The following is a 15,073-nucleotide window of genomic DNA, read 5'->3' as shown; positions in this document are numbered from 1 at the left end:
TTGTTGCCTCCCTTCGTAAACAGCCAGTGACTACACCATGTATCCGTTCTCAACCCAAAATGGAAAAGACTTCCAGAATCTTCTCTCGGTCTATCTGGATGCAGCTTTCTTCCCGTGTTTACGAGAGCAGGATTTCTGGTGAGTGGTGACTGCTGCTTCTCATATTTGTTTCATGTTTGTATTTATTTGACTTGATAGCATTGTAGCAAAAGTCAACTTTTAAATATTCAGTGAAGATTTTGTCTTTATAGTCAGCTGTTAACTCTGTTAGTTGGACTGTTTGTCCTGAGGCTGGCTTCACACTAGGGGAGTTTAGGCCTGATTTTGGGCCTTTTATTTGTCCAAATAATCTTCAAGTGTGTGGTGTCAATACGATTATTTTACAGCTCCTGATCGAGTCAGAGCCTCCCCGATCTGGAATCCTAAATACAAAAACATGTTTGATATTTACCATTCCAGATCGGGCTGCCTCCGACTGAATACCTGCAGTAGCCAAAAAGAGAGCGAAGAGAGCATCACTTTTACAGCTCACAAACATGCCAGTGAACACAAACATAACTGTGCCCTGAGCCAAGAGGAATATAGAAAAAGAAGAGCAGCTTGAGTAACAACATGAGTGGCTTTTTAATGTCTCGACTGTCTTCCATATTTGTTTTTCTTCTGAAGTCACGTTTGATCACACGAGTTTCTGTGAGATCTCGTGTCTGTGGGATCACCACTGTGAACTCGTTTCTACAAACTGCAGGTGTGTGGTCTCACAGTCGGGTCAAATCGTCTAGTGTGTGCAGTCGGAGGATTATAATGTTTAGAATCATTTAGCTGTCCTCATGTCTTTGGTCTCCCACGTTTTTTAAATAGGTTAAGATCTGAATATTGTCGAGTGTGTAGCCAGCCTAAAAGAGTCCAAGACCTTTCTGATATCACTTGTTTGAAACAGTCGCTGATGAAATCTGCTCTTCACTAGTTCATTTCTGTTTGTGTTGATTTTGCAGGCAGGAGGGCTGGAGGCTGGAGAATGAAAACCCAACAGATCCCAACTCCCCTCTGGTCTTTAAAGGAGTGGTGTTCAATGAAATGAAAGGGGCGTTTGTAAGTCTACACTTTCTGAATCATAGTTTTATATGAAGATACAATATAGTGAAGTTTAAGTGTTCTTTTAAGGAGCTTCAGATATCTTATATTTCATGTTACCTAAAAGCACCTCATGGATTAAGTTTGAGAGTGAAGTGGTTCGTGGTAACTCCAAGTGTTTTTTTTCTTGATTTTATATTTATACTCACTTTAAATATGTTATGACATCATGGAACAAAGTTAAAATTATGCCTGCTCACGGTTTAGTAGTTGGCAAAAAAAACAAAACAACTCAGGCCCTGCTGTGTCCACCTAGCGTTTTCTTTTTTCAGGCAGAAAAGAGCTGGCTGTGCGCTGAGAATAAAAGCGCTGCACGTCCGTCCTGTCTCTATGACAACAGTCTGTTGACAACAGCTCCTGTATGACCGACACTGTTCCGTTGCTTTTCTCTGTTTGATTTTTATCTGTCACTTTGAGCATCAAACGGAGGATGCTTGACCTCCAAATTTTTCCTGGATGATGAGCTCAATAATAATGACATCCCCGTTCTCACGGCTCCGATCAGACACAGAGCAAGGACCCAACTGATGTACTTTATGATTGGCTGGTTGAAAGAAAAGCGCCGGTGACGTCAACAGCGGCCTCATAAAAAGTTTAAAGATTTTTAGTTTGAAGCGCTCGGAGCGATCGCACAAATTAGGCAGAGCGCTCGGAAGAAAGGCGCTGGACGCTGCGCTTTGCTGCTGCTGCAAACGCTCTCTCCTCATTGGGAACAATAGAACAAAGACACTCAGAAAAAGCTAACAAAATCTATAAAATGCTAGGCGGACATGGGGCCTAATGCAACAGCAGTGAAACAAGTTCCAGATATGAGATGAACAGGTGACGTCAGATAAATGGTTTTGAAATAAGAGTGTGTCAGTGACTGTTTAACGTTTGATTGTGTGTTTTTTTTTTTTTTTTAGTCTGACAACGAGCGTGTGTACGCCCAGCACCTCCAGAACAAGCTGTATCCAGACCACACGTACTCTGTGGTGTCAGGAGGAGAGCCTCTAGCCATCCCTGACCTTACCTGGGAACAGCTCAAGCAGTTCCACGCCACGCATTACCACCCCAGCAACGCCAGGTACATGGACACACACACGTGTACACTGTGAGCCTAGAAGGGACAGGAAACTGTAAAGTGCTGTGAAGAAATGAGATGAGAGCAGGTGTTAGCCAGCAGAATCCTTTCTTTGTTACATTTAATAATCTCCTGCAGCAGAACGATGCAGGCTCACATTGACACAGTAGATATGAAACACAGGAAACTTTAATAATTTGATGGTAACTGATGCTAGTTTGTCTTTTTCATGCTTTATCGATCTTATTTATTTCAGAATGATCATAATTCCTTAAAAATAATTTAACATGCAGGCTTTAAAATTGCTCAGAAAACACCCTTGAGAGTGTCCTCCATGTGCTCCTCAGGTTCTTCACGTATGGAGATTTGCCTTTGGAGCAGCATCTGAAGCAGATCGAAGAGGAAGCTCTGTCCAAGTTTGAACGCATCAACCCGAACACAGAGGTCCCCCCCCAGCCACACTGGAGCAGCCCTGTGAGTGTCATAATCCAGACCAGCATCTGTAACTTCTACTGATCAATAGATCTTAAAAACTACACCAACAATCTCAACAGCTGTTTATTATTGCATGCTTTTATATTAACACACTGAAATGCATTGATTAGTCGTTTTGATGTCGTCGTGAATCTCAATGGTTTCCCCAGAGAGAGGACCATGTGACCTGCAGCCCTGACGCTCTGGCTCCGGATCCGGCCCGGCAGAACACGCTGTGTGTGAGCTACCTGCTGGGAGAGTAAGACCGAAAATCATTTCTTTTTATTTTGCATTAAGATGGGAGAAGCCATAAAAAGAGCCTCCATCCTCCTCTTTATTCACTACATCTTGGTTGTCATGTCGACGGCTTTTTAAAGACTGAGAGCTTTACAGTACAGAAAGGATTCACTCAACAATTCTCTTCATTCAAAGTGAAGTTTTTAGCGAGTCCTATTGTTCAGAAATATTTAAAATCTCTTTGTTTTTTTCCCCGCGCAGCATCACTGACACATTTGAAGGATTCACCCTCAGCCTGCTGTCGTCTCTCATGATCTCTGGACCCAACTCTCCCTTCTACAAAGCTCTCATCGAACCCAATATAGGAACTGACTTCTCCTCTGTTGTAGGGTGAGTACGCAGGACGCAAAGTAACAAACTCTCACAAATAAAATGATCAGCAAGCTCAGAGGTTATTTAGAGCGACGGCTGGAGAAGCAGCGAGGACAGAAGTTTGGTTTAATGTGGAGGACTTCTCTGATCCAGAGGCTCAATGACGGTCCAGAACCGTTTGATCTGTCAGTGCTGAGACAGCCGATGGAGACGACAGAGAGGGGCAGGAGAGGATGGGGATGATGCCCCCTGGAGGATTTGAATGTTATGGCTCTAATGTTTTAAAATAAACATCCTCATTTTGGCACGTTTGTAAATATTTTACAGCCAGCCGCTAAGATTTCAGTTATTGTCAATCCATGCAATTCTCTAAACACCAGATAAGCCAATAGAAGAATGTAATTGCAGTAGCTGGGTTCAACCTGTAGAGGGCCGTAGCTATGCATATTTCTAACACAAAATGTGGAATTTAAATTTAGATACTTTGTACTCTGGGGGTTTAGTTACTCTTTAAAGACGGGTTTTCATCTATATGATTTTGCTAAGCTACTTAGATGACAACTTTCTTTTAGAAATGTCTATTAAAAGATAATTTAACATTTTAGTATATTGCTGCTGAGCTGTGATGCTCTGCCTCATGTGCTGCAGACAGCGCTCAGAGTACTGCATTGTTCTGAAATGTTGTGTTCTGCAGATATGACGGCAGCACCAAAGAGGCGTCGTTCAGTATAGGACTGCAGGGAATGGCCGAGGAGGACACCGAGAGAGTGAAGCAAATCATCAGCCAAACCATCAACAACATCATCGAGTAAGTCCCACGCTCCCTTTTGTATTTAAGACTTTAATATATGTTTACAAACCTGCTCTCTCTAAGTGTCAGCTTGTTTTGATAAAGCCATAAACTGTAAGGTCTACTTGCACATGAAGGATGATGAGTTGCTTGGTTACATGAAATTGAAACGGCACATAAGATAAAATGAGTCCTCGTCATCATCGACAGGAGCGGCTTTGAGGAGGAAAGAATCGACGCTCTCCTGCATAAGATCGAGATCCAGATGAAGCACCAGTCCACAAACTTCGGCCTGTCTCTGGCCTCGGTGAGTTCACAAACACAAGGACACTGCATGTATTTATAAACCTCTATGTGTGAGATATGTCAGGAAGAATGATGATGTTAGTTATGTTGTCTCTGCTGAAATCTTGTGTTTCTACCACTATATACTCTGTGTATTTCTATACAAATACAGAATGTTTTAAACATGTCTAAACGTATGTCTAAAAAAAAGAAAAAAACATCAAGCGCTGCAATGTGACTGTATACAGAATATATTCATGTTGACCTGTTCTAGATAGATTTAGTCATATAGTGTTACAATGCTGCATGTTCAAACTAAACATAGGCAGAGTTATAGAGCATGAGGTAAACATATGTTGGAGTAATCCCAGGATGAGTCAGCAGAGGGCGCTAAACGGCTTGAGGTGTTTTTTATTGACACCAGTATCAGATAAATAAGATGTTTTTTGAGCTGCAAATCATTCAAAGCTGCTCTATAAGTTTTCAAAGACAGACAAAAGTGTTACTGAATTGAGTCTCATTTGCCAGTTTTAGTCCGAGGGGGTGAGGAGTTGCCTTAAATATTAAAAACCGTCTTTGAGGGGACTTGTTAGAAACATTAAAGTACAGAGATTTACTGATGGAAAACCATAAAAGAACATTTCACCTGCATTCACTTTTCTGTTTATGACCCAACCAGTAAAACTTGTTGAAACACTTCAGAAGGATTTGATTGAGGCACTTCTGATTGAACTGTCTGTTTCATATTCATGTTCTTCTTCTTCTTCTTGGGAAAAGGTCTGGAGCTGCTGGCTGCTCAGAGCAAAACGCAGGACGCCTCCTGTTTGCCGGCGCTGAAAGTGTCTGACATTGAGCCCACGATCCCTGTTACTCCTGTTCAGATCAGCACAGCAGGTACGGCCCAGTGTCCGCTCTACACAAGTTTATAAAACATTATACACAACAAGGAAGAATCATCTCAGAGTGTTGTGGTTAAAACCCCTTAAAATGTTTCCTCTCCTTGTCTCCTTCAGTCTTCGTACCGGTGCAGTACTGTGAGCAGCCCACCAACGGGCTAGTTTACTTCAGAGCCATGTGCAGTCTCAACACACTGCCGGAGGACCTCAGGCTCTATGTCCCGCTCTTCTGCAGCGTTGTCACCAAGTAAGTTCACCTGACAGTCGATTGGACCAGAGCAAGATTTCAAAATGTGTCACCTGGTATATGAAAAGTTTGAAGATATTATGCTTTATTGATCTTTTCTGTATTTGTGTAAGGTTTGGACAGGTGGTGTTTGAAAGCATTTTAAAGATTGCATGTGTGTCTGTTTGTTAAATCAGGATGGGCTGTGGAGGTCTGGACTACAGACAACAGTCCCAGCAGATGGAGCTGAGGACTGGGGGCATGTCTGTCTCCACCCAGGTCGTCCCTGACTCCACCCAGCTGGACATGTACGAGCAGGTCAGTACCAGCTTACTGTGTTTGAAAAGTCGTACAAATATATGGATAGAAGTAATGTTTGGACAGAGACATTTCTGGACAAGAATACTTTAGATGATGTAGGGAGTGAGTCTGAGCCTGAAGGCAAAGCTCTCCATTTACCGGTCACCTATGATCATGAGCTATGGGTAGTGACCGAAATAATAAGATGGTGGATACAAGCGGCTGAAATGAGTTTCCTCCAGAGGTCGGCTGGGCTCAGTCTTAGAGAGAGGGCGAGGAGCTCAGACATTCTGGTAGAGCTCAGAGTAGAGCCGTTTCTCCCTCAAATCTAAAGGAGCCAGTCGAGGTGGTTCGGCCATCTGATTAGGATGCCACCTGGACGCCTCCCTTTGAGGTCTTCTGAGCACGCCCCAACTGGGAGGAGACCCCGGGGTAGACCCAGAGTTTACTGGAGGGATTACTGTGTATATCCCCACTGGCCTGGGAACACGTCAGAATCCCTCAGGAGGAACTGGGGAGAGAGAAGTCTGGGTTGAATTATTACTGCTGCCACAGAGACCTGACCTTTGATAAGTGGAAGAAAATGGATGAATGGAGTAATGAAGTATGCTGCTCCATGTCAGGTTCCTTCATATATGACATCACATGTAATTTAGTAACTTTTTTCTATATTAATTAAATGTTTGTTCTTTATTATGATGATTCTTGTGCATTGTGGAAACCCATCTTCTTTCTGCTGCGTCGTCTTCAAAAATCAAATGTCTCCTTTAAAGCTGCAGAAATTGAAACTGAGTGATCGTGTGTTACATAAACAGAGGTTGTGATTTATCTTGGTTCAGAGTTTAACTGCTGCTGGTTACATTACATCAGTATAAAACAGGTAATCAAAGAAGAGTCTTGTCTCTGTGTTCTCTGTTCCAGGGTGTCCTCCTGTCCTCCTCCTGCCTGGAGAGAAACCTTCCTCACATGTTTCATCTGTGGAGCGACATATTCAACAAGTACGTCCTCCATCACTTCTTATAAACTGAGAGAAAATGTGTCCTGAAATTCGAGGAGGCTGAGAAGACAGCTCGATATTTATCTTTTTTTTTTTTTTTTCACTACAGCCCCCACTTTGACGAGGTGGAGCACCTGAGAGTGCTGGTGATGATGTCAGCACAGGAGTTAGCCAATGGGATCTCCTACTCGGGCCACATGTACGCCATGACACGTGCAGGCCGTCACCTGACTCCAGCAGGAGACCTCAATGAGACGCTTGGTGGGATGGAACAGGTATGCACCTGGAGTGTTGATCCTAAAAAACTAAAATGATAGTGTCTGACTCCTGCACGTCAGCTTTAAGAAGTGTTGTCATAGTGATTTAAAGCTTGAAGTAAATTACGCAGACGCAGATTCAAGACATACAGTATAGCATGATTTCTTTCTGACAAGCAGAGACAATTTCATTTGTTCCTACTTTGTGCAAGAGGTTTTTTGTTTTTCCATTCTCTCGCTTCATATTTTATCCATCTTTTATCAATGATTACTTCAGGTGAAGTTTATGAAGAGGGTCGCTGAGTTGTCCGACCTCAGCCAAGTCATCCGAACGCTCGTCAGGATCAAGAAGCATCTTCTCAACCCGGACAACATGAGGTGAGATGTTACACCTGAGGAGAGGTTTCCTTTTAAAAGGTTTTGTTTTGGGGCTTTTTGGGCCTTTATTTTAGAGACAGGACAGTGGACAGAGTCAGAAATCAGAGAGAGAGAGAGAGAGAGAGAGAGAGAGTGGGGAAAGCAGGAAATGAGCCACAGGTCGTCCGCTTGGAGGACTACAGCCTCCACACATGGGGCATCCACTAACCACTAGGCTATGGTCGCCTCCATGGTGATAGATTTTTGAATGATGAAGAGATAGTGACAGTATTCTGCAGTTAATGTTATTTTATTTACTGCAACATGGTTTCAATATAAAGGGTCTGTTTGTAACATGCTCGTCAATGTAAATGTTTGTCTCTTACAGGTGTGCGATCAACACTACTCCACAGAAAATGTCGGACACGGCAGCACAGCTGGAGAGCTTCATGAAGGACGTGGCTGACAACAGAAAGGAGCGCAAACCGGTCAGAAGTAACATTATTGAGGTAAACTATCAACAAACAAATCAAAACATGAAAGCAGGCAGAATAATTCTTAAAATTAGATTTTAATATTCTCTTGATTTTTTTTTCTAAAGAGGCCTCTCGACCCATCGGATGTCTCGGGGCTGAGCCGGAAACTCATCTCTGTAAGTTTTCAGAAACATCTTACATTTCTCTGTTTGTTTGCTCGTTATGTCAGTGGTTCTCAACTGGTGGGTAGGGGCCCATAAGTGGGTCACAGAGCTGTTTTCAGTGGGTCGTGACTGAGTTCCTAGGGGAAAAAAATGATGGTGTCAAAAAGTCTGTAAAGTTCTATGTTCTGTATCTTTGTTCTGTCACATCTTTTGAAACATCTTTCATTGAAAATAAACCTGATAGGTTGAACAATATCAGAAACTCTGGTCGCAGGAGGAGATGGTGGTGAGTCCTAAAGCTAAACCCATTAAGAACCACTCCTCTAAAAATATCCCTGCCATAGTGAGTTCACATTATATTAAAGGCAGAACCGTCTCTGCAGATTAAAGAAGATAAAATAATGGAAAAGATGAGGAAAGGCCGTCTTATAGAAACACAGAAATACAGATTTTAAAGTCAAAAATCTTTGAAGAAGCAAAATAACACCAACACAAAACAGTTGAACCTTTGATTTCAATAGTTGTGAGATCACCTGTTATTTTATTTTGTCCTTTATTATGAGACATTCCTTCAAAACAAAGTCCTGTGCATGCATGAGATTATAAATATAACGCTTATTTGTTTTTTTTTAATACCTGAGTACAATATTCCACCAGTACCGCTCAGCTCTCTTTTAACCATAGTTTACATCTTATTGTATAATATAACTGTTTTGTTTGTATATATACTGGTGGGTTTAGTATTTGTACATGTTCTATATTTAACTACTTCTCTACAGGTGTGCTCCGACAGGTTTTTGTTGTACTTGTACAGTGACAGTAAAGATCATCTTCTCTGATTTCAGGAGCAAAACTTCCAGCCGTGTCAGATGAAAACGTTCTTCCAGCTTCCCTTCCCTGTTCACTTTATCAGCGAGAGTATTCGTACGGTACCCTTCTCCCACCAGGACTACGCCAGGTAACCACACCTGTACCTGGCAGGGATGAGTGACAGCACTTCCTTTAAAAGTCTGATTTACACGGACAGTTCTTTGTCTTTCTACTTTTTTCTACGTGTAACTTTTAGTTCATCTAAAGTGTAAGAAAAACTTTTTGTTTCCTTTTTTCTCTTAAAGTTTGTGCATCTTGGCGAGGATGATGACGGCTAAGTTTCTGCATGGAGAAATCAGGGAGAAGGGAGGAGCCTACGGGGGCGGGGCCAGGATGGGAGGAGGTCTTTTCTCTTTTTACTCGTACAGGTGAGAGGCCGCCACACCACACTCAACAAAGTTTTAAAAAACATTATGGAAATTGTAATGACGTTGAAATACAATAACAGTTCATTTTGTTGCCTTGGCTGAAACATTAATATTTTATATACACTCAGGCTTTTTCGAACCTTAGAAAACGATGTGCATTTTGGTTAATAGGTGTATTTAATGGAATCTAATACATACAAAATCTCCGTACTTATGAAGGAGTAGAGGTAGATTCTATTAAAGGGGGCAGGCTGGGTTGTCTTCAAGATATGAATTTTGTTAAAGGTCACATATTCTCCTCGTCTTCAACCAGTTTAAATAAGTCTCAGAGCTCCTCAAAACGTGTGTGAAGTTTCTTGTTCTAAATCCACTCTGATCCAGTATTTGATCATGTCTATAAACCCCTCTATTTCAGCCTTACTCAAAACAGGCTGTTTCTGTGTCTGTACCTTTAAATATGTAAATGAGCTGTGTTTCACCACTCCCCCTCACTGGAAGGGCTTGGGTGTCTCAGGCTTTCTTGCTACCTGCTCTATTGTTTACGGTGAGAAGGCAGACTCAGAGGGCAGAACAAACACCTAGCTGTGGGAGTGTCACCCACCTGGGGGAGGGGCTACTGCCCTTTGTGATGTCATGAAGGGAAAATCGCTAAACGGCCTGTTTGAGTACACATTTTCTGAAAGGTGTAGCAGGCAGAAGACGGAGAGGATGGACTTTTCTCATCATTGGGGGGTTTGTAGATGGACTAGAGACACATAGAAACATGGTGAAGAGGATTTAACAGAATATGTGACCTTTAAAATGTATTTTAAATCAAGTTTTGGAGAGAGAAGCGAAAGAACCAAAGTTGCAGCAGCACTTATTTTGTTCTAATCTAATGAAATTTGAATTGAATTCCTGAAAGAGATTTGTTGCCATATTCTCAAATGTGACCTCTTCTTCCTCCCTTTGTCCAAAATGCAAAATGTTTATATTCCAAGAATATTCAGGCGATCTGTCTGGAAAAAAAGAGACACAGAAGACTGAACAATTTACTAAGGGAAGCCATCATGGGGCGTTTTTGGAAGCTGTAATAAAATATTCCAAATGACTTCTACGTTTAAAAAGAATCTTCTTTGAGATGAACAGTGTGTTGTTGATTTTGTATTTCTTTCTCGTACTTCTCTAAGGGATCCAAACTCGGTGCAGACCTTGTCTGCGTTTCGTCGAGGTGTGGACTGGGCGAAGTCGGGACAGTTCACCCAGCAGGACATCGATGAAGCTAAACTGTCAGTGTTCTCGGCTGTAGACTCGCCTGTGGCCCCCGCGGACAAAGGTGAGGAACGACTGAGTGATCCCTCCAGCTGCTGTCAGGATGCCTCACCTGATCCTCCTCCAATCAGATCTCTGGAGCTTTAACATCTCAGTACATCACTGACAACTTCAACATTAGAAGTCTTTAATGGAGGTTAAAAGCTTTTAAAGGATTAATGAATAAAATGATGAGTAAAAAGTTGAATTATAACCAAGTTCAGATATGAAGAGATCTTCATTAGTTTTATTAACTTAGTCTCCGTCTCTGTTGTAAAGCCGTCACTGTCTCCACTTTATCTCTTAGCCGTCTGGTTTGTTCACTCTGTGTTTGTGTTGCAGGAATGGGTCGCTTCCTCAGCGGAGTCACCGATGAGATGAAGCAGAGTCACAGAGAAAGACTTTTTGCTGTCACTCACCAAAGTCTGGTGGAAGTGGCTGAAAGGTACAAACTTTATGTCCCCTTACATAACTCAGAAATGAAGAGAAGGAGAAGCTAAAAGAAAAAACAGACTGACAAACTGTTCCCGTTTATTCCCACATCAAGTGTTAACTCGTGTCTTGTTTTCCCCCTCGCTGCAGATACCTCGGCGTCGGTCAGAGGACTTGTGGAGTTGCTATCTTGGGTCCAGAGAACGAGGCGATTAAAAAAGATCCCTCATGGATCGTAAAATAATCCAGTCTGTAGGTAACTTGTGATTTAAATACTCAACTGGACTTCTGGAGAATCACAGCTGCACGACTTCTTCTGTACTGAATGCTGAAAGTCTACGGTTAGGATTTTTTATTAAAGAGTCAAAAAGCTGAAGCGCACAATATCAAGAGGAGGACTGAGAGCTGCTGTCATGGTTCAGATACGTCTTCATTCTGTATATATTTAATGAAATATATGATCATGTTGGAATACACTATGTGAGTGAGCTCTTCTTTTTGGGATCATTGTTAAAGTATCATCAAGAGATATATCATTTATATAAACTTCAATCAGGTGTTTTTGTTTTTTTCTGCAGGATGCAAATGACTTTCTTCCTCTGTGGTTTACTCTGGGAAACTCAGAGCAGAGGAAGAACATCAGAGCCATTCTGTCTAATTCAAACAACAAACTGAGTCATGTGCAAACACTCAGTCAGGTCATGTTGGTCTTTGTGGGGGCGCAGGTAGTCTAGTGGTTTTTGTGCACGCCCCATGTATGGAGGCTGTGGTCCTATTTTCCACAATTTTCACATTTTCATTGGTTCCTCAGTTAGGAAGTGTTTGAACATGAATTATGATCTTAATATGTTTCCCTCAGTACGACCCGTATGAGGTAGAAGTAAACAAAAGCATATCAAGATCATAACTCATGTTCAACAACTTCCTAACTCTCTATCAATGAGCTGTAATCAGGAAGGTAATGAGAACAAACTCTTAGATAATGACCTGTTAACGATAGACTATGGTCATGTAGATAAAGTACTAATAAGTGCTTCATAATGACTAATAAGCAGCCAGTATGCTACTAGTTAGCATGCTAATAAGCCGCTAGTTAATGTTGAATATTATGACCTTAAATTGAAGTTTTAACAATTATTTTTCAAGTCTTTGAACACCACAGGTGAAATCAATTTCCCTCCATTTTATCGTGTTGGAAGCACAAATCAACAGATTTAAAACTCAGGGTGAATAAAACCAAAGAATTGCTGCAGGTCAACACATCTGGTGAGATGATTGAGTTTTTAAAATCAGACACTCTAACCTCAGTTCCCTTTTCTAAAATCCTAATTTACTGATAAATAAAACAGAGTCACACGTCTTTGCACACAATAAATGCTTTATTACTCTGACAGGACGGTCACATCTCACTGCCGGCACATGAAGGTAAAATGTTGCTCCACTTCCAAAACTACAGCAACAGCAGGACCCTACTCACAAACACCACTATAGAGATGTCACACACACACACACACACACAGAAAGCCCAGAGTGGATAGAAACAACAAAGGCAATAATAATTTAAGGGATTTTTTAACATGGATATCATTAAAAAATAGTCACCATTGTAGGCTCTAGGGTCACCGAAATATTTCATCACACATAAAGTAAATCATGCTTAACGCTTTTATATGATGTGTGCTGTGAGTTTGATGGCACTACAACATGTTATAGTATAGTTATTACTTATTTAATTACCATATTTAATGATAAAAAAAATCACTAAAATTACATTTATGCACATTTTACCAAACTAAGAGTTGTAGTATAATCAAGAGAAGATGGTTTATGTGTGCTGTGAGTTTGATGGCACTACAACATGTTATAGTATAGTTATTACTTTTTTAATTACATATTTAATGATAAAAAAATCACTAAAATTACATGAAAGCCCTTTATCCAAAGCAACGTGATGTAGTTTATAGAGCAGGAGGACATTTATTCATAATGGGTTTTTCTTTTACCCTACACCTTACAAAAGGGATTTTATTGAACATTGGATTATTTATAGGCTATTGAAAAATCCTCAATTTGTTTTTAAAGTATTATTTTCCAATCTGAGAAATGTAGTATGAAAAACGTGAGATCACGTGTGTAAAATGATTTTCATGACACTACACCTCTCCTGGGTGAAGTTATTGAATATTTCTGTATCATATTTTTTCAGTATTGCAATTTGCAGACGGTCCCTGTGCATTCGAGCACCAGCCGGCTCGGCTTAGAGGCCAATGCAAGTTCCCCAGCGCGGAGGACGACTCGTTTTGAGGAAAATACGAATGTAGCTCGCAGTCTATCTTGTTGTGATTGCAGAGAGATGTCGGTTTTGTAAGAGCAATGTTCCACTGATGAGTTATTGATCCGGAAACGTCGAATCTGTGAATATATTTCTAAGTGTATCCTTTGCGCCAAAACAGATGACAAGACTTTAACATCTGTTTTAAATGTCTTTCTGAGACAATATAACGGTGACGGTGCACAAGCAAAGCAGTTCTGTCCTTGTATTTAAGTCCAAGGTTAAAATATAGCTCAAATAAGTCCTGTACTGTCATTTTTATCACAAGAACACAGAAGGCTAAGACTGGCTGGTTTCTGTTGTGCACCTGATATCTGGTGAGCACGAGAAACTTTCACGTGAGCACCGGTTAGTTTCTGGTGCCCACGAGAAACATATATTTTTATTTTTTCTGCCTATGTCCCTTTAAGGGCTCCGTAGCTTTCTGATTAGTATTGTGTTATGATGTTTTTAGATTATTATAATTCATGTTTTAAGATACCTCATTGTACATTTTTCTATCAATGGGGGGGTTACTGCTAATTATGTCTGACAGAGAAATTTATACAAATGAATTATAGATTTATTTGCAAATTTATTCAAAACTTTACATCATTACAAATAGTCGATGGTTAGCGATACAGCACAGATAAGAGAACAAAAGTCATCACTAGCACTGACAACCTTCATGAATTAAAGGTCACATATTCTCCTCCTCTTCAACATGTTTAAATAAGTCTCAAACTTGTCTGTCTTTTGTTCTAAATCCACTCTGATCCTGTATTTGATCATGCCTATAAACCCCTCTATTTCAGCCCTGCTCAGAACAGGCTGTTTCTGTGTCTGTACCTTTAAATGTAAATGAGCTGTGTCACCCACCTGGGGGAGGTGTTACTGCTCTTTGTGATGTCATAAAGAGAAAATCTCCAAACGACCTGTTTGAGCTCACATTTTCTGAAAAGTGGAGCAGGCACAATACAGAGAGGATGGACTTTTCTCATCATTGGGGGGTTTGTAGACAGACCAGGGACACATATTAGAGTTAGAGAAACATGGTGAAGTGTATTTTACATAATATGAGACCTTTAACATTAATAATAATGATAATAACATAGCGCTTCTCTGAATACTCTAAGACGCCTAACTAAGAAAAACAACAAAACAAAACAAAGAAGTGTGTGTGTGTGTGTGTGTGTGTGTGTGTGTGAGTCTGACTGTCTGTCTGTGTGTGTGTGTGTGTGAGTGTGAGAGTCTGACTGTCTGTGTGTGTGTGTGTGTGTGTGTGTGTCTGTCTGTGTGTGTGTGTGAGTCTGTCTGTCTGTCTGTGTGTGTGTGTGTGTGTGTGTGTCTGTGTGTGTCTGTCTGTGTGTGTGTGTATGTGTGTCTGACTGTGTGTGTGTGTGTGTGTGAGTCTGTGTGTGTGTGTGTGTGTGTTTGTGTGTGTGTGAAAGTCTGTCTGTGTGTGTGTGTGTGTGTGTTTGTGTGTGAGTCTGACTGTCTGTGTGTGTATATGTGTGTTTGTGTGTGTGTGTGTGAGTCTGTCTGACTGTCTGTCTGTCTGTGTGTGTGTGTGTGTTTGTGTGTGAGTCTGACTGTCTGTGTGTGTATATGTGTGTTTGTGTGTGTGTGTGTGTGAGTCTGTCTGACTGTCTGTCTGTCTGTGTGTGTGTGTGTGTTTGTGTGTGAGTCTGACTGTCTGTGTGTGTATATGTGTGTTTGTGTGTGTGTGTGTTTGTGTGTGTCTGACTGTCTGTCTGTCTGTGTGTGTGTGTGTGTT

General features: G+C 41.1%; 1 protein-coding gene across 1 annotated transcript; it reads left to right on the top strand.

The window, feature by feature from the left end:
* The first annotated feature begins 1,901 nt into the window (after positions 1-1,901).
* On the top strand, positions 1,902-11,229 carry LOC136178939 (presequence protease, mitochondrial-like). The gene is made up of 21 exons (XM_065953386.1): positions 1,902-1,922; positions 2,037-2,197; positions 2,542-2,668; positions 2,839-2,927; positions 3,167-3,295; positions 3,972-4,085; positions 4,278-4,374; positions 4,525-4,546; positions 5,130-5,258; positions 5,366-5,495; positions 5,672-5,792; positions 6,696-6,772; positions 6,881-7,046; positions 7,306-7,406; positions 7,774-7,894; positions 7,987-8,037; positions 8,871-8,983; positions 9,141-9,263; positions 10,433-10,578; positions 10,896-10,998; positions 11,136-11,229. Exons 1-21 carry the CDS (start codon positions 1,902-1,904, stop codon positions 11,227-11,229), a joined length of 2,235 nt encoding a protein of 744 aa, XP_065809458.1.
* Positions 11,230-15,073: the final 3,844 nt, after the last annotated feature.

Source organism: Labrus bergylta, chromosome 4 (genome assembly GCF_963930695.1).
Source record: "Labrus bergylta chromosome 4, fLabBer1.1, whole genome shotgun sequence".
Taxonomy (NCBI): Eukaryota; Metazoa; Chordata; class Actinopteri; order Labriformes; family Labridae; genus Labrus; species Labrus bergylta.
This window is presented reverse-complemented; position numbering and strand designations above follow the sequence as displayed.